Source organism: Rhinatrema bivittatum, chromosome 6 (assembly GCF_901001135.1).
Source record: "Rhinatrema bivittatum chromosome 6, aRhiBiv1.1, whole genome shotgun sequence".
Taxonomy (NCBI): domain Eukaryota; kingdom Metazoa; phylum Chordata; class Amphibia; order Gymnophiona; family Rhinatrematidae; genus Rhinatrema; species Rhinatrema bivittatum.
Window position 1 is genome coordinate 160585111 of NC_042620.1, and position 12568 is coordinate 160597678.

Here is a 12568-nt window from a genome sequence, read left to right on the forward strand (position 1 = left end):
GCTCAACCCTTGCTGCCTCAAGGGCTTCCTGTTACCAAGGAAATCCATGAGGCCCCATGCTGATTTGCTTGTTTTACTCATTACTGCTGCCTAAGATCACCCAAGTGTACCACTCCTTCTTAGATTTTATTAATTTAAAGGGGGACTTCCTCTCCCTCCTTATACCACTCCGAGATATCCGAGAGCATCATGTGTGGAAGTATAACTTTGGCATGCCTGCTCCCCTGTAGTCCTTTCAAATATTTTTGCCCAGAGACACCAGTGACAAGATAATACTATTAAAAGAATAAGAAACTGGGAATGTTCATCCGATCAAAATTGCTACAATATATGCTACTGAATTGTCAATAGATTTTACCCATGTTAAGTGCACTTAAGGTGGGTAAATGGGCCTTTGAAAATTGCTAAATAGAGTGGAAAATACTAGTGAATAAATTCTGGAATTAGATAACATGTAGCAAATATTTGTAGTAGCGTGTTTTTAGAGCATATCTAAGGCATTTGAGGTGAAGCCAGGTAATGTTCCAAAGTCCTTCGGTGTCTTTGTGCTTCAGGTTTAGCATTAAGGGCCTGACAGAAAAGCCAGGCTCTTAGTTGTTTCCTGAAGTGACAGTAATTATGCATTTCTAGGAGTTCTATTGGAAAGAAATTCCAAAGGGCTGGTGCCAAGAAGGATCTGTTCCGTATGTCTATTTTTTAAATTGATTTTGAGGACATTGAGGATCCAAGCGAGGATCTTAGTGGTTAGATGGTAAGTATGCAGATATGCTTTGACTCGGGTAAAGAGTACTGTCTCCTCTTAGCACTTTGCTCATCAATGACAATGCTCTGAATTTTGTGTAGCTATTCTAGGCTAGGTATGATGTATTCGTGCTTTTTGCATCCTTCTTTCTATCAGTCATGCAGTGGAATTTTGAATTAACTGGAGTTTGTGGAAGGCCTTATCTGTTAGACCTTTGTACAGTACATTGCATTAGTCTAGGTATGTAGTTACTGTGGCATGGACCACCATGAGAAGGCTTGTTTTCTGGATGAATGGATGCAGTCTTCGTAAATTTCTTAGATGAAGATGACAGCTCCATTACTTTTCACTTGATTTGTGGCACCATAATAAGTTATCAGTCCAGTATAACTCCAAAGCTTTTGACTTTTGTTTTTAGTGGGAACTATCATGATTCTGTCTGCTACACATCCCCCCTTCCCCCCCCCCCCCCCAACAGAGATAATCAGTGAGCCTCGCTCATAGCCACTCTAATCACCTTCTAGCTGATTCCAGGAGGCAGTAATTCCAGCCCTACTTAACCTAGCCTGTCCATTCTCTCCCTGCCTCTTTGAGTCACCTTGGCTCCTTGACTTCACCATCCTTGCCTTGGTTTCCAGCCTTACCTTGTGGTCTTCCAGGCCTTCCTACCTTGCTCTGTGGCCTCTTGGACCTCCCTATTCTGCCTTGCGGACTTCTGGCCTTCTATGTTCACCTACCGTAGCAGGCCTTGTGCCCTGTTTGGGCCTTCTTGTTTTCTGTTGCATTTACTAGTCCTGTCCTTGTCTAGTCTTGTCTTTTCTGTTCAGTCCATTCTTTGTCCTTCCCTGCCCAGTCCAGTTCTATCCTGCCCAATCCTGTCCTCTTCCAGTTCACGCCCTGTCTCCATCCCAGCCCAGGCCTTGCCTTGTTTTGTCCTGTCCAACCCATGTCTCCAGCCCTGCCTTGTTCCAGGTCCCAGTCAGTGCCTTATTTGGGCTGTCCTGCCGGCCATCAGAACACAAGGGCTCAACTTGTGGAGGAGGTGGTTAGTATAGACAGAAGACATTGCTCTGTACTGCCTAGAAGGCCTATGGGGGTTCCTACTATCCTAGTCGTACCACCAGTCATCACAGGAGCTTATAGGTTTGAATGGAATTTTCAGGTTCAGAGCCTGTCCATGTTTGTTTTGGACCCAGAGGATCTCAGTTATATTGGTATTTAGATAATAGTTTGGTGACATTTGCCCATTCTTATATTGCTTCAAGACATGTGGTAAGCTTCTTTATAAATGATTGTGCTCTAGGCCATTGGTCACACAAGCTGGACAACATCCATGTAGATGTAGGCTTTTATGTCAAATGTTACAGATTAGCTGTGCTGGTGACTTGGGGTAAATGTTGAGTAGCAATGGTGATAGTATGGAGCCTTAGGGAACCCCATACTCTAATGTCCATGTTTGATCTGTGTCTGACCTGAAAATTCCATTTGGAACCTATAAGCTCCTGTGATGACTCGAGGTCTGACTAGGACAGGAGGAAGCCCCACAGGGACAGCACAGAACTTCTAGGCAGTGCAGAGCAAAATCTTTTCTCTGTACTAGCCACTTCCCCCACAAGTTGAGCCCTTGTGGTCTGATGGCTGGCAGGATTTAGCCCGAATAAGGCACTGGCTGGGAGCTGGAACAATGCAGGGCTGGAGACATGGGTTGCACAGGACAGAACAAGGCAAAGCCTGGAGACAGAGACTGAACTGGACAGGCCAAGGACTAGACTGGGAAGGACAGGACAAAACAAGACAAGGCCTGGGCTGCGATGGAGACAGGGACTGAACTGGAAGAGGACAGGATTGGGCAGAATAGAACTGGACTGGGCAGGAAGGACAAAGAATGGACTGAACAGAACAAGACAATACTAGACAAGGACTAGGAAAGGGCAGGACTAGGACAAGCAACAGAAAAAAAGAAGGCCCAAACAGGGCACAAGGTCTGCTAAGTGGACCTCACTGCAAGTTAGGCCTGCTTCTGCAAGGTGAGATAACAGGAAGTTATTATCTATAGTCCATTTGGTGCCTGCGTTAGTATTCCAATTAATCTAGAAAAAGAAGCATACATTTGTATGGTATTGCAATATTTGTTTTCCTTGATAAAATCAAGTCATGGCCTCCATGTTTCAATAAAATCTCTTCAATAAATTTCTCACATAAGAGCTAGGGAAATGTAGGTACCTTTCTTTCATTATTTTTTACTCTGGCAGCTTTTTCCTGTTCCTTCTGGATTTCCATCCCTGGTGCTTTGAGCCATAATTTGCAGCAGGTTTTTCCCCCTTAGTGTGAACCCCATAGCGACAGTCTTCTAGATAAGAGACAAAAATCAGTTTCTTCTGGAGCCTGGCATAAGTGTGCTCTTCAACCAGCCATTTGGGGGCTGTGAACCCTGGATCCCCTTTCTGGATCCAGCAAATACCAAAAAGGCTTTAATATTAGCCCTAAACTTCCAAAAAGCATTAAAAGTAAAACAGCACATAGACAAGAGCTTGCCTAAAACTCCCTAGCTGCTGGAGCCTCAGTGAAGGTTACCCTTTAGAGTCAGGGTCCCTTACAGTTTAACCCATATTGACCCAAATACTTTCATCCTTACTATTAGGTCTTCAAGTCAGTTACAGTGATTGCCAGGTGTCCTGGGCTCGGTTCTGTAAGGTAAGTCCAAGAAACTGACAGAATTATTTTTGATAGGGATTTACTTTTGTTAAAATGATATGGGAAATTTTTTGGTTTCATTTCAAACTGAGACGAAAGAAAAATGAATACAATTTTGTTCATTTTTCATGTCGTTCTGTTTTGAAGCCACTGCCTTTATATAAAAAAAAAAAGAAGAAGAAGCTATTCAGTCCAGGTCCCTCCTTCCACCCACCAAACCCATAAAAATGAAATGATCCTTTCCCCAGACCTCTCTGACCATGCCCAACCTCTCCAATTCCTTCTTACTCCGTCCATTGTTTTCCCAGGGCAGGAGCGATCCCCAGTCACATAACAGAATGGCACCGGCTTCAGGTTGACTGGTGGCCATTTTGAAACCTTGGGCAGTGGGGCAGGAGCGACTGAGGATTGCTTCTGCCACTGGAAAACCCGCGGAATGGGTGAGAAGTGATTGGTGGGGTGGGGGAAGGTCAGAGGGTTTGGTGGATGGGAGAAGGGCACACTTTTCATTTTATTCTGTTTTTCTGGGAGTTTTTGCTTTGTTTACTTCATTTGGATAAAAGAAATTAGCAACAAGCAAAATTAAAAAAATATTAATCATTTTTCCAGAGCATTTCTTTTGTCTGTAACAAAACAGTGACTTTATACATTTGCTTATGCTTTCACATCATAGATGCAGTTACTTTTTCCATATAAACATCGGAGTAAATGGACCCTAAATAAAGCTATTACTAATTTTGGCACATACAATTTACCTGTTAGTGTGTATGTGGGCCGTGCGCAAGCAACGCAAATTTTAAGAAGCCAGGAAGTACTGCATACATACCTGTGCATGCGCAAGAATAAGGAGGCAGAAAAGAGACATGGGCGTTGCAGAGTGGGGCCAAGACTCACACACATAACCCAGAATTTTGCAAGGCTGACCAACTTTCCTACTTGTCCTGATGAGGCGCAAGTCTGGAGATTTTGGGCCTGAGAGATACTGAGGGGGGGGGAGGAGGAAGAGATTGCCTCTTTTAAAGACACAATCTGACACTCTCCCACTGTAAGAAGGGTATTTACAACTCAGGGTGGGTTTGGGGGGGGGGGGGTTGGCGATGTTACATAGGTCTATTTGCATGCATGTGCGTGACATAGAGAATGCTCATCTGTGGGGGATGGGGTGAGGTGTGAAAGAGGATGTCAGTGTGGGTATGAGGGTCAACGAGAAAGGGAATGTGATACTCTATGTGTAAGAAGGCAGTGTTTGAGAAATAGAGTAAATGTGTTTGCTTGTTTGTATGTGTGCCTGTGTATCTGTATATCCTTGCCGATTTCTGTGCATGCGCTTTTTCAGCTTAGCTGCGTTACATTTATTGCTGATCAAATTACATGCGTAAGTTCCACAGCATCAGAAAAATACATGCAGATGTGGGAACAGACACCATCTTGCTGCAGCCACCACTATAGTCTGCATCGAGTTCTGTTTTTCCCCCAGTGTCACAGAATTTACATGCTTAATTTTCCTGGAAGGGAGACCAACAGGGAAAACAAGATGCTGTGGGATGCAGAAGGCAATGGCAAACCACAGAATGTCAGTCACTGTGAAGGGGCCACAAGCACCTATGTCTGTAATAGACCTAAGGGGCCACAGGCACCTACGTCTGTAATAGACCAGGTACCACCACTACCATAATCGATAAAACTCATTTGTCAATAAAGGAAATACTACTACTGTGTACATTCTGGGTGATTTCTTTAGACTGGAATATTTTGAATGCATTTGCATGCATTCTCTGAAGTAGTCATATACCTTTTTGTAACACATATAGTATAGGTTTTTTACATCAGGCAGTACACAATTTTTTTTTTTACTGTGTTATTTTTATGAAGCAACCTTTGTGTCTGTTTATGTGCTTATTTTATTTTTGATATATGTTTGTTTTACTTATTTATTACTATGGTTTTAAATTGTTTTTGATGTTGTATGATCGCCGTATTTTTATTGTTTTATTTATGTATGTGTTATTTGTGATTCGCCATGAACTTATGGAATGGGCAGAATATACATTATTTAAATAAATAAAATTTAAATAAAAAAATAAACAGGAGAAGTGGCAAAGAAAAAGAAGTCCAAATGAAGCTCCATTGGTCATACAATCTCATCACGTATTTTTACACAAGAATTCAAAATATTCCAGTCCAAAGAATCACCCAGAAAATACACAGTAGTAATATGAGGAAGTGATTCAACCAAACCAGGAACATCTATGTTGAATAAATGTTTAAGCATTCCTCTCCATTAGGAAATTTCAATAATGTCCTTTTATGGAACTGACAGTATACTGTAGCATGACTGTTGTGTTAACATGTCTCCCTGTCCTCTTTATGGGTAAACACAGGAACATATACCTGGAAAGTCTTTTCCCTTCTGGGCTTGGCTTGAAGCAATACTTGATCTAATTAAGAAACATCTCCTGCCTCTTTGGATTGAAGGGTAAGTTATTTAATTAAAACAGTAGCCAATTGCACCCTAATGGGCTATCTTACTGAAAAGTCAAAACAGCTACATTTCTTTAATTAAAACATATTTAATCATCTTATCATCAAGAGCACTCAAGCTGATAAAATTCACCATAATGCAGGGGAATTCTACGTTCAGTTGTTAGCTGATATGAGGACAAACTTCAAAGGTACTTACCCGGTAAATCTGGGTAGATTGCCCTTGCTGTCAATTGTCTTCCTCATTGCTGCTAAAAGTAAGGGTAGGTTTTCATGGAACACATTGTGGGGTATAGTGGTGGTGGTGCCCCTTCTTAGTCTGGCTAGAAGTGCAGGCTGTTTTACCTATGGATGACACCCACAGAAATAGCAGGTGCAGAAGTATGCAACCACATGGGTACGTGCGCACCTTGTAGGCAGTTTAAAAAGGGAAACTAACTGGATAGTATCCCTCAGACAATCAGCAATGAGGCACATTTAGAATAAAGCAACAATGCGGGCTATTCCATATTTCCCCTCAAAAGGGTACATTTTCAACAATCCCACATAACGCATGTCATAAATATGCACAGGAGGTCACACCAATGTTCAAAGTGGACTTATGCGCATAAGTCCTCTTTGAAAATTATCCCGCCAAATCTACCCATACAAGATTTTCATTAAAATTTACAAACATTCTTTTTTAAAATCCAAAAGTATACATGGAAGCCCAAGCCCCTCCCTAACTGCCCCCAGGAATGCTGCCACTCAGTGCAGGTAAACCTTTATGTGTATATAACACGTGCGTATAGATTCACCAACATTATCAGGTAGGCAATTTTGTAAAAGTCCACTTTTGCATGGAAAACTCTGTTTTATGTGCAGACGTTTCTTTGAAAATTATGCCCAAAATGCAAGTATGTTGGTGATCCACACAAGCTTCCCAGATTCTTGATCCAACTGAAGCATTACAGACAATTTCAGAAGAAATTCAAATACTTTCCTAAAGAAACACAATTTGTTCCTTAGAAAAGATTTATTCCCATCTGAATTTGCAAGGGGCCTTATTCATCCTTGCATTTGATCCCCAAAACCCCAAACAGGCCCGCTTTTCAGGATAGCCCCAATGAATATGCATGAGATGGATTTACATACTGTGGCCACAGTGCATGCAAATCCATCACATGTGGTTCTTGAGGACTGGATTGGCCACCCCTGCAGTATACTACCAGCAATACCCACTGACGTGCTTGCGTTTCAAAGAAATTCACACTGATGACCAAAAAGAGAAATGGTGTACAGCATTCATCATCAGGAAGGATAGCTGTCCTGACATCAGAAAGCAGCCCAAAATTTGGCTAACAGTACTCTGTCCTGTTAAAAATGCATCTAATCTATGTACTTTAAAAAATGTCTCTCTCACCACATAACCTAAAAGGTCCCTCCAATTAGCATTTTAAAGTTGGCCTGCCAACTTATCATTCATTTGCTTCAAGAATACATTTCCTCCTATCCTCTTCCCCCACATATATACATACTTCTACTTTAGTGATTTTGTCTTTATACAAGCCTTCTGGAGGCTTTGGGCTTGTCTTATCTGCATGCAGCTGTCTGTAAGGAGGAGGGATGGCACTCAACTCTGGCCAGAATTTAAGGCACCTCTCTCCATATTAGAGTCCAGGTAGGGCCGGTGCAAGGATATTAGGCACCCTGGGTGAACCTTGTGCCTGTCTGCCCCCCATCTTGGCCCCGACTTCTACCTCATTCGTGCCCGCCAAGTATGGGCTTCTCTGTGCCGCGAGCAGGATGGGCACTGCTCGCAGCCTGTCAAATCTCTATTCCTCTTTGCTGGCGAGAGGGATAGGCTCCGCTCACGGCCCCACATGGCTGCTCTTCAGTGCCCCTTAATAGTCAGTGCCCGAAGCGTTTGCCTAGTTCGCCTAATAGGATGCGCCAGCCCTGAGTCCAGGATATCTACCCCAACAAAAAGTCAAAAGAACTAGGAGTAGGTGGATTACAGAGGGTGCTGGCAAGACAAAAACCTGTGAATCAGAGACATTGGAAATCCTCCTGAAAAGGCAGCTACCTGAAGTGGTTTCTGCAGCACAGTTAGTTGAAATATTAAATACTTTCCAGGGTCATACTTTCGCTTAATAGGGAGACCTGTTCGCTCGTTTCATGCACAAATTATTGGCACAGGTTTTGAGCGCAGTTGTGGCTGATTACATAGGCCCTTACCACGCTTAGGTATGCACATTTCTCCATATGTTCGTGGATTTCTGCGCACAAATCTTTTGCATAATTGGTTTTTTTTACATCCCATGGAAGCAGCATCTTCAGCTGTACGCGGTGATCAAAAGGCTCATAACTAGCGCCTTTTTTGCCGTGGGTCTTATTACATTGGCCCCAATGGAAACAGTGTATGCAAATATATCTCAAGGATATATTCATTATAGATATCCAGAAAAACTGACTGGCTAGGTGTACCCCGAGGACTGGGTTGAGAAGCAGTGGACTAAGGTAAAGCTGGCATCATATCAAAAACAAGGCCATAAAATGGTAATGGTAATTTATTTTAATAAACAGATCTTCAAAAAATCAAAACAGTGATTTTAATTAATCCCCAACTTCTACAAAAGCAAGAGTACTTTTCCATTTTCATATTTGTCTCTTGGCTTGAAAGAAAGAAATGAGTATTTTTTAAATTAGGAAAGGCTATGCTAGCAATGTTGAGTCTCCTCCAAACAGCCAAACTTAGCTTACTCAGATCCAAGTAGGTGATTCGAGCTTGTGCAAGCCAAATCAAGCTAGTTCCAAGTGGCTGGGGAAAATGGAAGTGAAAATGTTCTGATCTAACAAAATCAAAATGCTTTCATTTCCTTCGTCTGGATGGCAGGAGCGGGCCTGCCTGCATCTGTGTCACCCCAGTCCCTGCAGACTTGTAGGACAGAAACCATTGCCTGCAGCCAGCACAGAAAGTGAACCTGTAACCTGCTTTTTGTAGGTATATCATGGGCTTTGTGAGCAAGGAGAAGGAGCGAGTCTTGCTGAAGGACAAGATGCCTGGAACATTTTTACTAAGGTTCAGTGAAAGCAACCTAGGAGGCATTACCTTTACCTGGGTGGACCACTCAGAAAATGGCAAGTCCACATTTTATTGTTACCAAAGCGATGTGTTTCAGTCCTCAGCATTGTTCAAATAAACAAGTAGTCTGAATATGCTGGAGGCCCGCATGTTGTGTCATAGTCACAATGTAGAAACAGAATGTAAAAAAATAAATAAATAAATAACAATGTGGAATGCATAAAAAATTATTCTGTAGAAGTTAAAAGTAAGAAGGGTTTACCAGGCTAAATGAGGAAAATCAGGGGAAGAGGACAAAAGTAATCTGTTGCTGATAGACCGTATCATGTGTCAAGTATTATGGTGGGATGGATCCTGCTTGCAGGCAGAACATAGACAAGACGATGCTTGGAGGTCCATTCCAGCCCTTTCTAGAATTTTGATCTGGAGGAAGATAGCTTTGTGGCAAAGTACATTGTGATAAGAGAGAATGGTCACAAGACCCATCTATTCTGCCCATTCCTCAGGAAGAACCACCAATCTCCCTGTAGGGATGAGCGGAAGGGACTTGCTCTCACTGCGACTAAATGGCACATGGCTTTATCTTCCTTTTGTAAAATAACTGGCAGCTAAACAGTGAGGAGGCAATTTTGCGCACCTGAAAAACCCACAGGTACGTTTGTACATGGGCAGTTCTCCTCTGAACATTAGCTGCAATGTGTATGGTTACAAAAAGGCCAATGGACCTTGCAGTTGCTATTCCTGTGGCTCAGTGGTGTGCTTGAAAATAGGCATGTAAATTTGAAAATCTATGCACATTATTTTCCCTCTCCTGGACCTATGACCCCCCCGAGATCACCTACTCTTTGTTGTAGCTAAATCTCGCCGGCCAGTGATACTAGCTGGTGCAGTTTTCCTCTTCATATAACTACAGCTTCTGATTTTAGGTTTTAACTGAGAAACCCTGATAAAACACCCCCCAATGCCCCTAGAGCTCTCTTATCCCTCCTTTGCCTACCCTTTATCCTCTGCTTTATTTATGTGCTTTTTCCATGCTACTGACTCCTCAGCTGCACAAATGTATGTATTTGATTCAACTGGAATCAGTACCTGAGCTGTGAAAACACAGATAAATACCAATTTTTGGTACTCCCAAATAATAATAGAAGGACTAGGGGGCATTCCATGAAGTTAGCAAGTAGCACATTTAAGACTAATCGGAGAAAATTCTTTTTCACTCAACGCACAATAAAGCTCTGGAATTTGTTGCCAGAGGATGTGGTTAGTGTAGTTAGTGTAGCTGGGTTCAAAAAAGGTTTGGATACGTTCTTGGAGGAGAAGTCCCTTAAAGGCTATTAATCAAGTTTACTTAGAGAATAGCCACTGCTATTAATTGCATCAGTAGCATGGGATCTTCTTAGTGTTTGGATAATTGCCAGGTTCTTGTGGCCTGGTTTGGCCTCTGTTGGAAACAGGATGCTGGGCTTGATGGACCCTTGGTCTGACCCAGCATGGCAATTTCTTATGTTCTTAACCCCTAATTAACTGGAAAATAAACAAACTCCTAAAATCAGAAGCCCTAAATATATAAAAAAACCATCATGACCTTAAGAGAATAAGAGGCCAAACTGATAGCCATTCAGTCTGCATTTAATTTAAATCTAATACCACAAATTTTACTTACGAATTCCAGCTCTAAATATATTCAGAGGTCCATAATCAAAAGCATTTAGCCAGCTAACTCAGAAGTTAGCTGGCTATATGAACATTTGGGCACTTATCCGGTTGGCTAACCTAGGGGCATTCTGGAGACATAATTGGGAGGAGTTGAGTTAGCCTAAATTAGCCAGCTAACTCCGATATTCAAAATTAGCCAGATAACTCAGCCAGATAAATGAGGTTGGGCCAAAGACTTGTCCTAAAGTTAGCCGGCTACAGTTAGCTGGCTATCTTTAAGATATCCAGCTATATTTAATAGTGCAGCTGCATTATTGAAATTACCTCCGAAGATAGCCGATAAGTTTATCCGGCTAACTTTGTTACCCAGACGTGCCTGAATATGGACTTCTCCATATCTAAAGACCATCATTTCAAACTCCCTGTGCTTGTTCACTGCATTCTTACAATATCTGCATATTGTAATACTTAAGTTATATTGTGACCTTGAGCTAAATGAACATTAATCATTTTTTATGTTTTAATAACTTTACAGGCGAGGTCAGGTTTCATTCAGTGGAGCCATACAATAAAGGTCGCTTAAATGCTTTGCCATTTCCTGACATCCTGCGTGATTACAAAGTCATCGAGGCAGAGAGTGTTCCAGAAAACCCACTCAAATATTTGTATCCAGACATCCCCAAAGATAAAGCATTCAGCAAACATTACAACAGTCAGCCAAATGAAGGTTGGACCAAATCTCCTTTTTTCCTCCCCGTAATGTATACTCAGAATTAACTTAGGAATGGCTTATTTTTAAATATGAAATGTGGGTTACCCTGGCTGGGAAAGTACAAGTTGTCAGCTGCAGTTAAACGTGTTTCCAGCGCCACCGCCATGATCTTTAAAGAGACAGGAAGCCTCAAGCAGCAGCCCCCTCCTCACACTCAAAAAGTCCCGTCCGCTGCGGGGTGAATAGACCAATCCCCATTCGGAACTCAGTACTGAACCGGGATTGGCTCCTTCCCTGTCAGTGAGTTCTGAACGGGGATTGGTCCCTTTACCGACACGCATGTACAAAGCTTCAAGGCTCCTTTGCATTGCTGCCTAACTTTTGTGCAAATGGGCCTGGTAATACCGTGGGTTAGTATATTGGCCTCGTCTACTTTAAATTGTAGTACAATCTAAGAATTCTGCTATACTTGCAGAATTTTACATTTTGAGCCAATGCCTGAGACATTCACTGCATTTCCATAACTAATACATACTTCTATTTTCCAATGAATGTAGGGGAACTGTGGTTCACTGTTCATTAACTACACTTTCAAACATCAGAATCTTTCCATTAGCAAAATGCATTGTACTGACAGGCAATTAGGAAATTATTTTACTTTTCAATGAAGAATATCTTCATCCGTGATTTATCATGGAAGTTTGTTAAAAGCAGACACCACAAACAAAATTTTTTTATAAAATCTGAATAAGGAAACTGCACATCTTTATAATGTATTTTTTACAATTATTTCTTTTTCTTGTTTTATATTCAGTTTCAAGACCAACAGAAAAAGGAGGAAAAGGTTATGTTCCAGCAGTATTTATCCCCATATCCACAATGTATGTAATCTGATGTACAGGTTGAATATTCTTCAATGATTTTCTTAATCAATTTTTTTAATTTAATAGTGCTGGCATTATTTACTAAATTAGGGAAACCTGACTGTGAGCAAGGATGCTACCCCGTAGTCAGTACATCTCTAAATCAAGACTGTTGGAAACTGAAAGGGCATGACAGGGCATTAGCTCCTCTGCACATGTCTGTTATGGTTAAGCAGTGTTTGGTTGGATTTATGGGTACTGTGGCAGATGATCACGCCCATGGGGAGGAGCCCCGTGGGGAGCCACAGTACTGGGCTAGACTCAGGACGCACAAACACAGAATCAGAGCTTTTATT

At 41.9% G+C, this 12568-nt stretch overlaps 1 protein-coding gene across 1 annotated transcript in view; it reads left to right on the forward strand.

Annotated features, from left to right (window-relative positions):
* STAT4 (signal transducer and activator of transcription 4) overlaps positions 1–12568 on the forward strand; it is a 235662-nt gene that overhangs the window by 207000 nt on the left and 16094 nt on the right. Inside the window, exons 17-21 of the mRNA XM_029606087.1 lie at positions 3384–3436; positions 5818–5912; positions 8901–9037; positions 11173–11364; positions 12164–12230. Of these exons, the coding sequence (XP_029461947.1) occupies positions 3384–3436; positions 5818–5912; positions 8901–9037; positions 11173–11364; positions 12164–12230 (544 nt within the window). The remainder of the gene's footprint in view (positions 1–3383; positions 3437–5817; positions 5913–8900; positions 9038–11172; positions 11365–12163; positions 12231–12568) is intronic.